This window comes from Physeter macrocephalus, chromosome 20 (assembly GCF_002837175.3).
Source record: "Physeter macrocephalus isolate SW-GA chromosome 20, ASM283717v5, whole genome shotgun sequence".
NCBI lineage: Eukaryota > Metazoa > Chordata > Mammalia > Artiodactyla > Physeteridae > Physeter > Physeter macrocephalus.
In genome coordinates this window covers 49,827,130-49,846,277 of record NC_041233.1, presented here as the reverse complement: position 1 = coordinate 49,846,277, position 19,148 = coordinate 49,827,130, and the positions used below count along the sequence as shown (strand labels likewise).

General features: G+C 39.6%; 1 protein-coding gene across 10 annotated transcripts in view; it reads right to left on the bottom strand.

Moving 5' to 3' along the window:
• HECTD2 (HECT domain E3 ubiquitin protein ligase 2) overlaps positions 1–17,408 on the bottom strand; it is a 75,667-nt gene extending 58,259 nt beyond the window's left edge. For all 10 annotated transcript variants that reach the window (XR_008616086.1, XR_003677449.1, XR_003677450.2 and 7 more), the window contains exons 1-2: positions 17,224–17,408; positions 4,369–4,498 (exon numbers count right to left, since the gene is read on the bottom strand). Coding sequence is in view for 6 of the 10 variants with exons in the window: in XM_024121353.3 (XP_023977121.1) it covers positions 4,369–4,498; positions 17,224–17,361 (268 nt within the window). In the remaining 4 variants the exon portion in view is untranslated. The remainder of the gene's footprint in view (positions 1–4,368; positions 4,499–17,223) is intronic.
• Positions 17,409–19,148: the final 1,740 nt, after the last annotated feature.

Genomic DNA, 19,148 nt, shown 5'->3' with positions numbered 1-19,148 from the left:
TGTGATAATTCGTTAAGCAGCAACAGAAAACTATACGGCAACGATTCTAATACCTATTCTATTTTATGTGATTGCACAAAGAAAATTACATGAAATGTTTCCCTAAATTATATATATTATACAAATAAAGGTTACAGTTAGTATCTAGTTAATGTCTAAAATAGAAATCATTTCTCTCAACTCCTCTCCCCCATCAAATAGGCTCATTTTATTTATTTATGGTATAATGGCATCACAATTATGTTTGTTTTGCTGTGGGTTGCAGGACTGTGACATACAGGCACTGGTGCCTCCCTAGAGTAAGACTGAGGTAATGAAATATGCTTGTGTGTGTGTGTGTATGCAAATAAAAGAAGAAAGACTCCGAATAGCCAAAGCAATCTTGAGGGAAAAAACGGACCTGGAGGAATCAGACTCCCTGACTTCAGGCTATACTACAAAGCTACAGTAATCAAGATAATATGGTACTGGCACAAAAACAGAAATGTAGATCAATGGAACAGGATAGAAAGCCCAGAGATAAACCTACACACCTATGGTCAACTAATCTATGACAAAAGAGGCAAGGATATACAATGGAGAAAAGACAGTCTCTTCAATAAGTGGTGCTGGGAAAACTATTATAATGACATGCTCCCCCAACAGCCCCACCTTCCCGGCCAGTTCCTCCAACACAGCATACGCTTTCCTCTTATAGGGTCTTTTGCTATTCCTTATGCTCAGAAATCTCTCCCCAACGTCCCTCTCTGGTTAATACCTACTCCTCCCTCAGATATCAGCTGAAACATCCCTGAATAAACCTTCTCTAAACTCCACGATGAGATCAAATGCTCCTTAAAATATGCTCTCATGGTACCATGTCCCTCTCCTTGGCACTTGTCAGAGTTGTAATTCTACATGGAGAGTATGATTCTTGAATATCTATTCCCTCTCTGCACTGTTAGAATTCACAAAGGGCAGGTCAAGTCTCTTCACTCCCAAAATTTCACAAGTCTTTTTGCTAGCACCCAGCACAGTGCTTAAACATAACAGATGCTCAATAAGTATTTCCTGCATGAACAACCAAAAATTGGTACAGTGTAGCAACATCCACAAAAAGCATAAGGGCATAAACTCATTGATGCAGAAGTCCCATTCTGAGTGAAGTTAACTGAGACAAAGCATATATATTCAAAGATGTTCACGCAGGAATGTTCATTACGTTGACGTTTTATAATATCAAAAACTTCTGACTTTTAGATGTTCATCAATAAGCAAAGGAACGATGCAGCCTTAAAAAAATAAACAAATGAGACCTAATGAAACTTAAAAGCTTTTGCACAGCAAAGGAAACTATAAACAAGACAAAAAGACAACCCTCAGAATGGGAGAAAATATTTGCAAACGAATCAACGGACAAAGTATTAATCTCCAAAATATACAAACAGCTCATGCAGCTCAGTATTAAAATAACCAACAACCCAGTCAAAAAATGGGCAGAAGACCTAAATAGACATTTCTCCAAAGAAGACATACAGATGGCCAAGAGGCACATGAAAAGATGCTCAACATCACTAATTATTAGAGAAATGCAAATCAAAACTACAATGAGGTATCACCTCACACAGGTTAGAATGGGCATCATCAGAAAATCTATGAACAACAAATGCTGGAGATGGTGTGGAGAAAAGGGAACCCTCTTGCACTGCTGGTGGGAATGCAAATTGATAGAGCCATTATGGAGAACAGTATGGAAGTTCCTTAGAAACTAAAAATAGAATTACCATATGACGCAGCAATCCCACTACTGGGCATATACCCAGAGAAAACCATAATTCAAAAAGACACATGCACCCCAATGTTCATTGTAGCACTATTTACAATAGCCAGGTCATGGAAGCAACCTAAATGCCCATTGACAGATGAATGGATAAAGAAGACGTGGTACATATATACAATGGAATATTACTCAGCCATTAAAAGAAACGAAATTGGGTCATTTGTAGAGATGTGGATGGACCAAGAGACTGTCATACAGAGTGAAGTAAGTCCGAAAGAGAAAAACAAATATCGTACGTTAATGCATATATGTGGAATCTAGAAAAATGGTACAGATGAACTGGTTTGCAAGGCAGAAATAGAGACACAGATGTAGAGAACAAATGTATGGACACCAAGGGGGGGAAAGTGGGGCAGAGGTGGGGGTGGTGGTGGTGGGATGAATTGGGAGATTGGAATTGACATTTATACACTAATATGTATAAAACAGATAACTAATAAGAACCTGCTGTATAAAAAAATTAAAAAAATAAAATCTAAAAAAAATAAAAATAAATAAAAGAAGAAAGAAATTATCAAAGGCAAAGGTTGATAAACGAGACAACATAAATACTAACTTGCAAGAGTGTAGAATAGGTCTAGCAATCCTTTGGAGTATCAACAGAAAATATGTGCAAGAATAATTTATGCCATGTGCAGCTTATGGACACAGCAATTTACCAGGAACAAGGTCCTTAAACATTCTGAGGTTTGTTTTTTTTTGTCCAGGTGTGAGGGACATTTTAACCTTTGCAGATTTGTTTTGTTTCATTACAGGGCAAGGGGCACTTAAAATTATGCAAGTAGTATATGTTCCCTGTGATAAAACAATAGAGTTGTATAAAGAAATAGAGCATATTAATAATATCCACCCAATCCTACTTTCCTGAGGAAACCATTAACAGGCTGGTGGGCATCCTTCCATACTTCTTTATTCTGCTCAAAGAAGTATAAAAGGTTTCCCCACACTTAAAAAAATTGGAGTCATATTCTACCTATTACTGTGTAACTTGCATTTTTCATTTTACAATGTATTATAAGTATTTCTCCTAGAACATTTATATACCTGTCATATTTCTCTTAATAAAAGCATGGTATTTACAATATGGATTACCATAATTTAGTCAACCAATTCATTTAGATTGCTTCAAATACCACTATTATAAACAATGTACATTCTTTCCATAGGTCTTTCAACATACGTTATTTCCTTAGAATAAATTCCTAGAAATGTAACACTGGGTCAGCGAGTATATGAACATTTAAAAAATTGAATGTATGTCAAATAATTTGCTCTCCAGAAAAGTTGTATCAATTTCCAACCCTCTACTCATAAAAGTGCCTATTTTCACACTCCCTAGACAACCCCACAGATACACATGCCTTCATTCTCTGCCACTGAGTAGGGAAATGTTAACTCCTTGTTTTAATCTGTACTTCCTTTAATACTAGTGAGACTGAGCATCCTTTCACGTGTATTAATTATTCATATTTCCTTTTTTGATTGGTCTGTTCATACCCTTTGTCTTTTCTTCCTAATGAAATGTTCATTTCACTGAAATATTAATGATCTCTGTGATTCAAGGACTTGTTTTCACTGACTATGACATCTTACTTTAACTTTGTTTATGACCTTCTAAAATTCCTATAGAAGTTTAAAATTTTCTTATGTCTTCAAACTTTTCAATTTTTTTGTTTTATGGCTGTTTACATTGTTATCATTCCAAGAATTTTATTATAAAAACAATTTCCTGTGTTTTCTTCTAGTACTTTTGTAGTTTTTAAAAATCTAAAGTTACCATTTTCAAAAAGTTGGCTAGTTGGCCTAATTCCATCTTTTGAATAATTTAATATCATTTATATACAATATGCTTTACTGATCCATCTCCATGCATTTGGCTACTTTGGTGGTAGTCCTATCATTGGTATAGCTTTATAATATATAGTAATATGAAGGAATGGGTTCCCTCATTACTTTTTCTTGCATCCTCTCATTTATTCTTATAAATCAAATAGAGCATCATTTTCTTAAGTTTCCCCCCAAAAAACTGTTGAAAAATTCATTAAATGTTAGAGAGTAAATTGGGTGTATCTGACATCCCTATGACATTTAAGTTTTTCCATTCAAACCACCTTTTAGTCTTTTGATAAAGTTTCACAGTTTTTCTTCGTATAGGTTTTGCTCACTTTCTCCTTGGCTTATTTCTAAATATTTCATATATTTTCCATCAACTCTTCTGATTGATTACTGCTCAAATAAAGGAAATCTACTGAATTTTTGTATGTTTATATTGTGTCAGGCTCCCTATCCAAACTTTCTTATTCATGAGCTTTGTATGTCTTTCTCTTACTCTAGGTAACAATTATCTAAAAATAATGATTTTGCTCCTTTCTGTAAATATTTATAGCTTATTGTTTATTGTATTAACTAACTAGACCTAGTAGAACAACACTGAATAATTAAAATCTACTTTTTAATAGTTCAATAATATACTTGCACCAAGACACACATACTACATATACTTTTAATAATTGTAACTACATTAATTTTTAAAATTAAAATTTTTTTACCATTCTTGATGTTAGGGAAAACAAGATGTGTAGGTGAACTTGTGTTTTCAGCGGCTTCTTTCTTCTGGTTAACAGTTGAAATAAAACTGCTGAAAGTAGAAATCTGGCCTTTGGATCCCCTGTCCAAACCCTAAAAACAGAAAAGTTAACATTGCAGCATAATTCCTAGTCACTCTCTTTAAATTATTTTACTGCAAAAATCATAAACATTTAAAATAGAGATTTTAATCTGATGATAGATGCACGATAGATAAAACCTGTATATATTATTCACTTACCTTTTCCAGGACCAAATTGTTTTAAGTATAAAAGGAAAACAGTCATGCCATCTAACTGCTTACAGGTTGATAAAGTTTGGAAATGGGGATAATAACAGTACCTTCCTCACAGGGTTACTGTGAGGTTTAACTGAGATAATGCGTGTAAAACAATGAGCAGAGTTCCTTGTCCACAGCACACGTTCCATTCATGTTGACTGCTATTTTAACTTGGTATTTAGGTAACACTGTTTTTGTGACCTCCACAAATATTTTTTCAGTAGTTAACATGCATATGATACTTCGCAGGTTGATTCATTAAAGGTTTTCTTGTCTTGATGCAACTTCAAAAGCTCAGGTCAAAAGATAAACCTTTTAGAGTTCATTTATTTCTCTAAACATGAGATTGGACTTTGGGTGTAAGGGGACTTAAGAAAAATATGGCTAGGCACTTAAGTGCAGATAACAGAGCAATCTTGCTATAGCATAGAATCTATCCATTAACACACTTTCCACAAAATAATAACTATAAAATTCATAATATATAATTAATCTGCACTTTATAATTATAAATAAAATCACATTAGTACTCAGCTATAAAGCTACCTCAGGGCTTATTCTCGGCTCTCGGCCCTTTCCAACTTACACTATATTCCAGCTTCCAGATGCTTAATTGAATATAGCAGTTAACTTCTTCCCTAACATTCACTTCTTTACACTAAAGGTACGTAATTTCTTTGCTTTCAGAGCAGAGTTTTTCATTTCCTCCTTCCTCATTTACCAGACTGATTTCCACTTAGCTTTTTAGAATCAACTCAGATGCCATGTTGCAAAAACATTTACACTCACCAAATATTCACTCTCCTACATCGCCCACTCTCTTACAGCTAAATGGAGCCATTCGATTAATTCTAATATGCCAGAAGCGGAAGTGATGTCTGCCATTTGTGGAACAGAAAGTACTAATGTATTTAAGGCTGGTGGGCCAATCTCCAGTTCCTCTCTCTTTTCTTTCACTGTAATAATCCCAGAGGCTACAAGCTGAGATGCTAGAGCATTCATTGGCTTGGGTCCCTGAATCACTATGTGGAGCAGAGCCACTGCTGACCAACATTAGATTATACCATCAGCAATAAATGCACCTTTACAATTTTCAAACACTGAAACTTGGGACTACCTTGTAAATGCAGCCTAACCCATTCTATCATAACTTCTCTGCAAAGCTTTTTCTGGTGGTCACCATTTCCACAAAAATCAATCACTCTTATTTATACTTGTGATTTACTTAAATTATTCCACTGAAATTATAATTGGTCTCATACTGGTCCTTCATGCTGTACTAGAATTTCCTTATTCATCACAGAGCTTGACGTCCAGGGATTCCTGTGCATAGATCCTACACTTCAGAGTAAATATATTGTTTTTCTTTTTAAGAGATTAGTATAGAAAAATAACCCAGAAAAAAAATTCAGATGCTATACACATAGAATTTAAAAGTTTCTGGACTTGAGACTTCTAGAAATTAGTTATTTAACTCCTTTATTTCATAGATGAGGAAAATGGAATTGAGACTCACCTAAAGTCATTCAGCTAACAAAGCAACAGAGATGTGAGGGGCAGTAAATGAGAACTTGAGGAATGTTTCCATAAGGAAAGTACATATGCGATTTTGTGTGTGTGACATCTTTGGCTGCTCAAAGAATTTGGGTTTTTTTGTTTGTTTGCTTTATTTGTTTTTGCTTGCTTCTTGGCTAGATTTAGGCTCAGTGAAGTCTGAATCAATATTTCCGTGTTAGGATTAGGCTACATGATCCAGCCTAAAAAAAGTTAAACATATTGCCCAACTGAAACAAAGTCATCTTCTAACAGATGTAGGATATGAATCTGAAATTTCAGAATCGCAGACAACGTCATCTAGGGTCTTGTACAGAACATATGACATGCTGAGTGTTCCACAAATGGTTACTCCTATGATAATAACACACTAAAACAAGTCATGTATTGAGTACTAGGTATACGCCTACTAGTATATTAGGTGCTTTAATACAACATTCCTATGAGTTGCATATTTACACTTCATTTTACAAATGAGGAAACTGAAGTTCCATGCCGAAGTTCACAGAGCTGGGAAGTGGGAATTCAGACTCTAGTCTGAATAACCTTAATGTCTGTATTCTTAAACCACTAGAGCTCAGATTTTCTCACTACGGTAGCTATCACTTATTAAGGATTTATCATGCGATAGGAAGTATGTTACATATATCAGCCTGTTTTCACAACTCTTGTGGTTGATGTTATCTTCTCTACTTTTATAGATATGCTGAATGAAATATAATAGCTTTAGGAGCAACTCACCTAACCAGAGGAAATTAACATAAGCAGAAAAACTAACTGTATTTTAGAAAAATCTTTGATATTCTAGCAATCTGGGAAAGACTCAATATTTTATTTTATTTTTCTCCCCCTTCCTCTACCCCTTCTTAATAAAAGGAGATCCCAAAGAACATTGCTTGGTTCACTTGTGGAATCTTTAAATAATTTTTTTAAAAAACCCCACAAATAACTGATTCAATCAATAAAGCCATTTAACAACTATCAGTTCTAATCCCTAACAGATTTATAATGTAGATTCCCAAGGAGGACAGAGAAAATTGGAGAAAGAGATTAATAAAATAGTGATATGCAATACTTTTCTATAAAAGTCTTTGTAAATTACATAATTTGCATAATCTTGGTAAATTAAAACAATATGCTCAAGTTCACAGAACTAGCTAATTAGAAAATTAAAATTAAAATAACCTATACATTTGAAAAAGTATATCATTCCTTGCTATAACTGCCCCCTGCAGTGGAAGCCGTGGAGTCCTAACCAATGCACGCCAGGGAAGTCCCTAAACCAATCTTTGATAAAAGAATAATTGCTGGCTCTGATCGATCATGAAACACTTTTTAAAGTCATAATATCTCACTATATTAGAGTCTCTGAAGTAAAATTTTGTTAACTGTTTACAAAATTCATTATTTTGTAATGTTTACAAAATTCATTATTCACAACATATTTTAAACTACTAGCTTTGCAAACAGCTGGAAATGCTAGCATTTTAAATCATATCAAGTAAAAATTAATGTTGCATTCTAGCTATTAGATAAGTGAGACTGGCAGAAGTTTTATTTACTATAGAGACAACACACACAAATGCATAGGTAGATGGATTCTACATAGAGCTCTTTGGTTTAGTTGGCTGTGCAAAGTTGTCATAGGGGATCCAGTCACCAGGATATGTTAAATTATGTTCAGTAACTTCTATTTGAGAAGAGATGTACATAATGTTATTTCAGAAAATGTTCCACACAATAAATGACTGGGTATTCTAAAATGTCCAACAACACTTGGCTAGTTGGAAAATTCACTTATGTAGAATATCCGTCATCAGTAATACCAAATGAAAAGCATTAATGGTAATAATACAAAGGAAATTCTACATACACTAGCATAGTGGTTCTCAAACTTTCTAGTTTCAGGACCTCTCTGCATTCTTAAAAATTATTGTATGTATGTACAATTTCTTTTAAAATAGAGTAAACCCATGTATGGACAATTAACTATTTTCCCAAACAAAAATCAGTGAGAAGAGTGGCATGGTCTACATTTTGCAAATCTATTTTTATACCTGTTTCTGTATTCAATTTGTTGCAATATCATGTGTCACACAGAAGACTACACCGTACACTCGAGAGAATAAGAGAGAACAAGACAACACAAATAACATCCCAGTATTGTTACAAAGGTAGTTTTGACCTCATGGACATCTAAAAGGATGTTGAGGACCACATGTTGAGGACTGCTGCAGTAGGAATAAACAGGAATTAGAACGAAGCATGAATCTAAGGAATCTTGGGAGAACAAGAAGACAATATTTAAATCTGCACTAATATAACCTTTGCTACTGAGCACATGAAATGTGCTAGTAAGTGTAAAATACACAGTGTTCAAAGACAGTATGAAGAAGAGATAAAATATCTCATTAAGCGTCTATATTGATTAAATGTTGAAATGCTACGTTTCTTGATATACTGTATTAAATAAAATACATTATTAAAATTTATTTTACGTCTTTATTCTTTTTAATGTGGCTATTAGAAAACTGTAAATTACGTATGTGGTTCACTTTCTATTTCTACTGGACAGAGCTGATATAGACAAAAGCATACTTTCCTAAACTAGATCCAATCCAACATACAATCTTAGGAATTAGGACATAATTATTATTCTGATTCATCATTTCCCTGCATCATTCTGGAAGAAAAGATTTGCTGGACAGGTAGCAAATTTTTTTTTTTTTTTTTTTTTTTGCGGTACGCGGGCCTCTCACTGTTGTGGGCTCTCCCGTTGCGGAGCACAGGCTCCGGACGCGCAGGCTCAGCGGCCATGGCTCACGGGACCAGCCGCTCCGCGGCATGTGGGATCTTCCCGGACCGGGGCACGACCCCGCGTCCCCTGCATCGGCAGGCGGACTCTCAACCACTGCGCCACAGGGAAGCCCAGGTAGCAAATTTAAATATGGTATAAAATATAGACGAAGAATCAAAGATATATGAAGTAATAAAAACCGAGTTTCTTGCTTTGGTCATTTCAGATATATATATATATATATATATATATATATATATATGGACAATGGCAATCTGTACACTTTGGTCACACCTCAATGAAATTTATTTTTCAAACCCAGAGATGAATAGTTCGGCAATACCTTAAGTGCTCTTAATATAAAGCAGGGATCCTTCAGTCTCAATGAGTCCAGGGAATACCTATGATGCATAGAAAAACTACTTTACAAAAGACTTGAGTGGCTTCCTGAGATACTGAGCAAATGTTACTATGTCAAAAGATTGGTGAACAAATGTACATTTATATGTTTTAAGTTAAAATAAAAAGCACTGAATATATTTTGCTTTACCAACTTTTAAAATAAACTGATCTAAACTACCAGTTAGGGCCACACCAGATGAGAGGCCTTAACTGTATTTAGAGTCTACAAAGGAGACTATTTTAGGCCCTGTTCCTGGGTAAAGATATTTTGTTCTTCTTTTTTGTATGTTTTTTCACAGTTCCTTATTAGGATACTAGCTTATAAAATCAGTGCTCTATATCCTTCTACTAAGATGGGAAAAGTTGGCTACTTTCAAGGTGTGAAGAATCTCCCTGCCCAACTAAATAGCACCAGCCCAAGTGAAATTGCATTCTTTAAGTGATATAAACCACATCTTTCAAAGGAGACTAGGAAGGATGTGGATTCTGAAACAAAACTTTAACACTCAAAAAAAGATCACAATGCGATTGACCTTATAGATAACTGAAAACCAACTCTACTTAATACAAAAGAAATGTTAGTTCTGATGCTCAGAAATTTCAGTGTTTGCTTATCAGAAAGGCAAAGTGGCTTGGGAGATTTTATTCACTTATTTGACAAGATGGGAAAAAAATAAGTTGCATCAACAGATTACCCTTATAGGATAAAATACTACTTCTAAAATGTGTGATCTGAGGTAGTCACAGTTCTCAACCAATTTACTGTTCTTTAATAAAAACGTCTGGATCAAAACCAAGTTAATTTGAAACATAGCTTTCTTTAATGACTAGATTCAAACTTCACAATGACTTTTCAATTAAGCTGAATTAGTAAAATTTTAATAATTTCTATTTTTAAAAGGCACAGACATTTATTATAATTATTCCCTGCAAAATGTTTTTTGACTGCTTACTAAACTGTCACCAAGTTATAAATATCAACTTAAGAACAACTCGTTATTCATATAAGGCTTAGCAGTCTAACATTTTTATAGTGCAAGAAAGGATGCTTATCACAGGAGAAAAAGTGGAAAAATCCAAACTTTCCAGAGCTTTTCAGCTCCACCTACTTCTTCATTCATCTTCTGTTGATCTTTCACTACTCTCTCTTCCTCAATTCAAGTAAATATAAGCAAGTTAATTTCCAAACACTATGCCAAAATAAGCTGCTACACGGGAACAGTGAGCAGTACCCCTTTCTGAAGCCATTACTTTTCCCTTTCAGAAAAATTCATATGTACCATACCCCAGCCCTGAAGAGTTCAGAGAGCGCATGACATCCCTTAATTCAGAGAGTGCTCGTGTGTGTGTGTGTGTGTGTGTGTGTGTGTAGGGGGGTGGTGCAGGAAGAGGAGTGAGTCAGGTTGATAAAGGTAGTATCTGTAGAGCTTGAGGCTTGATAAAGAAGTTTGTAAAGCAGTTCCCTAGTGGCCTAGTGGTTAGGATTCGGGGCTTTCACTGCTGTGGCCCGGGTCCGACCCCTAGTCAGGGAACCAAGATCCCGCAAGATGCGTGCACGTCGCAGCCAAAAAAAAAAAAGAAAGCTTGTAAAGGAAAGTACTGAAGCCACAGGACAGGATGGGAAAGGGCTGGCTGGCTTATGTGAATGCTTATTTTGTCAAGGCTCTTTCTTAAATACTTTATGTGTATTAACTAATTTAGTCTTCTTATCTACCCTGTGAGGTAAGTTCTATTACTATTTTCCCCATTTTATAGAAAGGGAGCTACAAATAGCAAGGCAGCATCATACTGGACACTTCTAGAGGTTCTCTGGTTCATAACTTATGATTTTTTTAAAGTAAATAAATAAATTTATTTATTTATTTTTGGCCGTGCTGGGTCTTCGTTGCTGTGCACGGGCTTCTCATTGCAGTGCCTTCTCTTGTTTAGAAGCATGGGCTCTAGGCACGTGGGCTTCAGTAGTTGTGGTGTGTGGGCTCAGTACTTGTGGCTTGCGGGCTCTAGAGCACAGACTCAGTAGTTGTGGCGCACGGGCTTAGTGGCTCCGCGGCATGTGGGATCTTCCCAGACCAGGGCTCGAACCCGTGTCCCCTGCAGTGGCAGGCAGATTCTCAACCACTGCGCCACCAGGGAAGCCCCTGGTTTGTAACTTATAATGACCATTTTTCTTCAACTGTAAATATAGTCAAATTATTCATGTCCTAACATCCTGAGTTAATTTTGAATGGGAGGATAAGTAGGCAACTACAATATGGCTTTGCAATTAAAAAAAAAAGTTGGCAGACGACTTTACAACCCACTCAAAATTAGGCACACCTTGGTTATGTATTTATGTAGCGACAGCCCTCCCTTTTTGTGTCTTATGACTCTCTGATCACTCTTCTTTAATGAGATTGCTTTATTTTACATAGAATTTAATGAGACGTTCATACCATAATTAAAACTCATATTATCGGGCTTCCCTGGTGGCGCAGTGGTTTAGAGTCCGCCTGCCGATGCAGGGAACACGGGTTCGTGCCCCGGTCCGGGAGGATCCCACATGCCGCGGAGCGGCTAGGCCCGTGAGCCATGGCCGCTGAGCCTGCGCGTCCGGAGTCTGTGCTCCGCAACGGGAGAGGCCACAACAGTGAGACGCCAGCGTACCGCAAAAAAAAAAAACAAAACAAAAAACTGATATTATCAGATATTCTAGAATACATATTTCTCTCCTGTAACAGTTCTATCTCTAGTAACAAAGTTTTGAACAAATTTGTCACTGGACCACATCCTTTTTTCTAAACTAGGAAATACTGCTATAGGTACGGGTTCTTTGAACCACATGGTCCCTGACCACAGATACAGAATACATGGAATAAGACAAAGAGCATGGCATTTTTTTGAGCCAGAAAAGTCTCAATTGAAACCGAGCTCTGCCCCTTACTAGCCATTTTACCCTCTGGCAAGGTATACTACACATAACCTGACTCTCAGATTCCTGTCTGTTAAGTGGGAACAGTATCTTCCTCATGGTCACAGCAGTTAGGTGATTGGCTTTGGTTGCACTGACTGACTAGATGAAAGATATATGGAAAATGCCTAGCACAGAGTAGGTACTGAAGTAAATAGTGGCAATTACTTGTATTATTTATATGTATTACACATATGCATAAATGATGCATTTTTGTAATATCTGTGGTTTATTAAATTGCTTAAGACACTTTTACCACCATAGCCTTCATTCTTTCCCATCTCATCTCGTTTAAAAAGGGTACAAAATTTTCCGAAAATAAGTTTGTTTCAAACACCTAGATGAGCAAGTTTTATTGAAGTTCACACATACACGTTTATTTGGAATGCTGTTGGCTGGATTCCCTTTTTACGTAAATGTTTTTCTCTGAGAGAACTCATCTGCAAACTTTAAAATCCTTTTTCTTTATTAATCTTCCTTCTCTTTCATCCCTGTTATCTAGGTTCCACTAGATTCCACTTCGTGTGGATTCTTCCATCCCTTATACCTTATATCACATGGCCACAACTCTAGCGGATGCCCCATCATCTCAAGTATGAACTGCAGAGCTCCTTCCTTGCCCTCTTTCTCCTTCCTCCTCCAGTCTAACTACCTCTAATTACTACCACTAATTTCATTATGTTGTTCCTCTATTTAAGAAACTCCAATGGTTTCCTGCTAAGAACAGGAAAAAAAGTCCCAACTTCCCCACCTGCTGATTTGGCCCAGCCCCTATGCAATCTCACTTACCTCCCACAAGTTGCCAGCATGCCCCCATTGGGTTTACTTTATTACCCCCTAATTCTTCCCTTTAAGCCTTGTTCACATTGTTTTCCCCACTGGATTACTTTTCCCACTTGCTTTTGCCCATCCAAATCCTATCATCCTTCAATGGCCAGCCAGCCTAAATAATTACCTTTACTTTAAGGCCTTTCTTCGCAGTTCTGCACACACTGATTTCCTTTCTCTGATCTCCTATAGAGCAAATTGTTTCTATGGCACATGGTGGCTTTTACACATTGCTTTGCTTTGCTGTGTTTTCATGTGTCAGCCCTGCCTACCCTGAGGCAGGAATCTTTTTTTTTTTAAAAAAAAACCTTTGTGTTTTCTGTAGCATCTAGCCCAAAGCTCAACATAATAGATGTTCAATAACTGGTAGTTACATTTTGGCCCAGAGGTTCCATCAAGCCCATTTACACACTCCTGACACAACATGTACAAACTTCTCACTCGTTACCGACTTCCTACCAAATCCTCTCCACATACCTTAAAAGCTTTGCTCTCACCTTCCCCCTGCTTGACAAGTCTCCTGACCTTCATTGTGGGCAGACTTCCCGTGACCATCCTAAAATGATTTCCTCCGTTTCCTTTCACCTCTCTGACCTAAGTAAAGTCTAGCTCTTTCTTGAACCCTATGCCATGGAGAATCTCCCTTTCTCTTCCCACCTGATTTAAATGATGAAGTAGACAAACTCATCCTCACTTATCACTATTATCTGCTCCTCCTTTGACCCTTTTCTTCTTCCCCATTCAACAATTTTTTCTAACTTCTGTATTACAGCAGCAACTAATTTATAATATTCTTCTCCACCCTAATCTGTCAACTTCAGTAAATATTCACATCATTAGCCCTTCATATTCCTTATTCCCCTTAGCTCTGTAGGCCTATATCACCTCTCCACAGCAGCAAGGCCAAACCCCGAACACTGACAGGCCTCTGAGGGCTCTATCTTGGACCTGTGAGCATCTCTAACTAGAATCACCTTTACTGCCATTTCTCTCAATTCCCCACTACATCTGATTTCTGCTGTGCCTCATTCACTTAATCCATACCTTTCACTACACCATTTCAACAGCTGCTCCATTAACTAAGCAGACTTGGGGCAGTGTACTTAAAATACAGACTCCAAGGAGCTTTTAATTCACTATAGAGAGCGTCAATTTTCAATCTTAGCTACATCTGAGAATTAAAAAAAAAAAAGATGCCTGAGCTCCACTCCCAGACATTGATTTAACTGGCCTGCATTTGGGCCGGGGCAATGATGGCCAGGTTTGAGACCACTCTGGTAGGCACTTACTGGCTAGAATGGACTTCCTGCACACTTAGGCGGTCTTAGGATCAATCATGTTAGGCCTGTTCTTTCCTGCACCCTCAATCCCACCCCTGCACCTTTTAAAAAATTTTTGGGATACAATCCCAACTCTTTCAGCTTAATTAGGGTCATTATAACCTGACCTTCTACTTATTTCAGGGAACTGTCACTCTAAACTATTTCCAAACTCTCACAGAAATGTGATACAATGATTTCTGGAAAAAGCTAGTACTGTAGGGCTACAGTAATTGAGTCATAAACTCAATCTACATAGACAGAGCTGTTAACCTGGGGCAAAAAGGAAGAATCACTAAAATGGTTCAAAGAGATAAGTTACTGATGGCAATCAGGTTCCTAAGCAAACCTCCAGAAGCTCTATTTGATCCACATGGAGGCTGGAAAACAACCAAGCAGGCCACAAGCTGTCTTTCCCTGCCCCCCACACCAAGGCATTCCCCACCTACAGATGAATTCGGACATTGTGCCAGCTCCCTGGTTTTCTTGCCCTCTGGAGGACCAAGCACAGATTTTCTTGACTAAGGCTTTACATTGCTATAGCTCAGAATTCCAGCTCTAGAAATCTCTCTTTGACAAATACACACCACATATCATCATCGATAAGTTGCTCATCTTTCCCTTGCTCTCCTAACTCTTGCTGCAAAACCTAAGTCCTTTTCTCTCCTAATGTGACTCAGAACATCAGTGCTAATGATAAACCTCTGTCATTTCTAAAAGGCTTAAATTCTGAATGTCACTTAAAAAAACAAAAAAACAATGCTACCAACCCTGCTTGTAAGGCACCAGAAACTGCCTTCAGAAATCTCAAGTGTTTCTATTCATTCGTATCCTCTTCTGATTTAACCTGTCTTTTCCAGGTTTTATTCAAGATCTTAAAAAACTTCTTGAATTCTATTCTTCTGTTTGTCTAGTAGTACAAGTCCATATTCCTTTATTACACTTCCAAAATCCTCTAAGCTCTTAAAACTGAAAGAGCTTATTTGGTGATAAAACATGTACCTGATCTGAACTCTCTGACAATCCAACCTGAGCTGAACTGACAGGAAGCTACCGATAGACCTTACCTCATTTGGTGTGAACAACACATACATTTCACTGCAGAGCTGTTAATATGCTTGATTATGGGGAACTGGCCAGGACCCCACTGTGGATATTACACATGATATATGTACTGAATTACCTTTCTAAAATCCGAAGAACTCTGAATTTCAAAGCCCCAAGGTTTCAGATAACAGTCTGTAGACCTGTATCCACTGTATCAATTTCTCCAAGTTTTTATTTCAAGCCTTCAATTTTTCAATTACACAGAAATAAATAAGTTTGGGGGAGCGTGCTTACTTGAAGACCTAAACCCATTCACATAACTGTTCTTATAAGCATGTATGCATTCACTGTTTTAAACTGACCTAGAAATGAACTGTTGAAACACTGCCTATTTGCCAGTTAAGAACTTCCCAGATAAACTCTGAAAGCCCAGGAAACCAACAGCAAGAACTGGGTCTACAAGCAGTTGGGTGACAAATTCCTTCAAAGCATTTCCCAAGGTAATTTCTACCCGCAACTCCAACTTATCAATCAAGTGTAGTAATTTTTTAAAGTGTCATTTTAACACTGTCTACACTCTGCTGTGCTCATTTAACGTAAAGAGCTTGTTCTAACAATTTCCAGTTCACAGTCCTTAGACATTTTCGAAAAACCTGCCAAATCAAAACTTTATTCCTATAATACTTTAAATTAGAGTGAGCTATTTTAGTAAGTTCTTAGTCATTTAAGAGGGAGGTTTTAAGAAATGAATTGCAAGCAGGAAGAAACAAAATGTACCATGGTCTCTAAACTTTTACTATTGTGTCACGCACGGCTGCATGACAAGTCATGCGCTTTAAATGTACTAAAGTTTCAAGAAGTATTTAAATATGATGTCAAATAAAAATCTCAAAAATCAGAGGTTAATTTTGTGTGTGTGCTCCAAAGTAAACAATCAAAACCACCAGTAGAAACGCGGAAGGGGGGCTGTCCCATTACGTCATCTGGCAATATGTAGTTTGAAGCCTGAGAGCGCTCTCCAAACAATCCTTAAAAAAATCCATCTGGGAAATCATCCCCGTGAAGCTTAGATCACTTGAGTTTAAATAAAAGGTTAAAAAAGCTTCCCCACCTTACGTCACACGCCTGTATCATATGCAAAATAAAACCACCATCGAGGCTGACAGCAAAGGTCACAATTAGGTGGAAACTCGCCGCAGAGCCTGTTCAATCTGAAGGGGGAACGGAAAGAAAAGCAAGGAAATGGGGGAAATATTCACTCTCCCAAGACAGGCAGATAGCTCAGCGGAAAACCCACTCCCGCCTGCCTGACACCTTATCCTTATCCAACAAATGATGCCGACTCCAAGATGCTGGTCATTTCCTTAGAGAAAGTGGGAACCCCCCAAGCCAGAAAATAACCGAAAACAGCCAGCGTATCCGGCCACCCCGACATTTCCTGAGGGTGGAAGGTGCAGATTCGCTAAGTGATCACGGCTGCCCACGAGGCACAACTCTTTGATTTCAGCCCGAGAAAGGGGAGCCTGAGCGCTTCTCCCCGGGCGGGTCCGGTGCTCCCCGGAGGATACGCGGGTCCCCGGGCGCCCCTCTCCCCAGGTCCCGACCTGCCGTCGGGGCGCCCCGCGGCCCCCGCCCGGCACCTACCGCAGTCGCACCGGCGCCAGCCGACACGATGGGCGGCAGCTTCTCGCGCTCCGGTTCCTTCCCTTTCTTCTCCTCGGGCGCAGTCGCCGCCACCGCCGGCGGCGCGGCGGGCGAGGGCACCCGATCCACCTCACTCATGTCAGGCTGAGCAGCGGGAGCGCTAGGCGGCGGCGGCAGCGGCGGCAGCGGCGGCGGCGGCGGCGGCAGCGGCCGGGCTGCTGCTGGGGCTGGCGCTGCTGCCGCCGCGGCCGCGAGAGGGCTCTACGCCGCCGCGTCCAACCTCAGCCGCCGCTCCGCCCCCGCCCGCACCCGCTCCGCGCGCGCGCCCGGATGCCCCGCCCCCGCCCGCTCCACCCGCCAGCCGCTCCCGCCAGCTGCTCGCCTCAATCGCCCCCGCCCCGCCCTCTGCTGGGCTCGCGGGTAGCGGCGTCCGGGACGCTGGCCGCGGCCGCCCTCGCTAACCCCTGGGGCCGGGAGAGGAGGCGCCGCCGCCGCTGCGCCGCCATGTTGTTTGCGGACTGTCGCCCGAGATGGCAAGGAGGGGGTTCGGACTAGAGGCTCGGGACCTGGGGGGACAAGGCGAGGCCTGCAAAGGGTCGCGCAGGGATAGAGCGTGCCCGAGTGGCGCCTGTGGGGCGGGGCGAGCGCGGCAGTCTCCTCTGCACGGATGGCCCTGACTTGGGGCGCGTAGACCCGCGGTAGCTAGGCTGGTGGCCTTTTCCTCCTCAGCGTCCGCAAAGCCGTCGCCTTGGGGCCGCTGCTTGTCCCTGCCACCCCTGCCCGCCCACCCGCCCGCTTGCCCCAGGAGAGAGGTCTCGAGCCTGCGCAAACTTTTTTAGTCGACCGACCCTTTCTAGATGTCCAGAGATCCCCCACCTACAAAGGAAAAGCCTAGGGTGGGGGGAAGGGAAGTGAGACGTTGTGGGCTCCACCTTCCGCACCGCTGGGTGGGACGGCCAGGCCACACTTTCCATTCCTGTTCCTCTCGTCCCCACTTGGACTGCCAAATCCGCCTCTCCCTTCCCGTCCCCACGCGCCTACATCTCGCTCTCTCCCTGCATCCCTTTGCTGCCTCCGATCCCTTCCTTTTATAAGTTACAGATGGACAGACCCAAGCTCTGCCGCATAGTCCTTAATGTCATCATTAATATGGGAAAGAACTTTAAAACCGAGGAGGAAAGCTTTTCGTCATGATACTAAACCACCCCCAGCCCCACCTCCATCCCCACCCCCACGATGAAGCCACATAGACATTTCTTTTCCTTTCCGCCCCTCCTTTTGCTTTTCTCAGTCTGCTGGAGCTGCGGAGACACCTGCTGATCTAAGGGAAGGGAGAGAGCAAGAATGCGCTGCATCGCCTATTAAAAATAGGGAATTTCTTGACATTCACATCTTCAGATTTTTCGGTTGCGGCTTTGTTATTTTACTTGAGATTGAGTGAATTTTCAGATCAAGGATACCCAGATCGAAATAACCAAAAATATCTCTGAAACATGTTTGGGTTATCTATTATTTTGCATAATTCAGAGTTATTAGCATAACTAAGTACTAGTTACGGTGCATCGTGAAATGAGGTTGCATGTTTTTCAAACCCAGACTTTGTAACAAACAGATCTGAAGCAAACCATGTAATGAATATAATAATTAGTATTCCAGATTACCTTCTAAATTGTAAATTCTGACGTTCGTTTGTAGAAAGGCTTTCTAGTTTTACTATAGTTGCTGTCATCACCTATTTAAATGTTAGTTAGGAAAAGGTTTGAAGTGCCTTATAGTCGGCAAAAAGTATTTCATTGCTAATTAGCCTTGGAGGGAAATGAGGTGGACACATTACTTTGAAGCATTCTCCTTTTTATTTTGATTGAGTTATTTTTCAGGATTTTCTTTCCTTCTTAGACCTCTGAAATACTCATTCTATAGGGAGG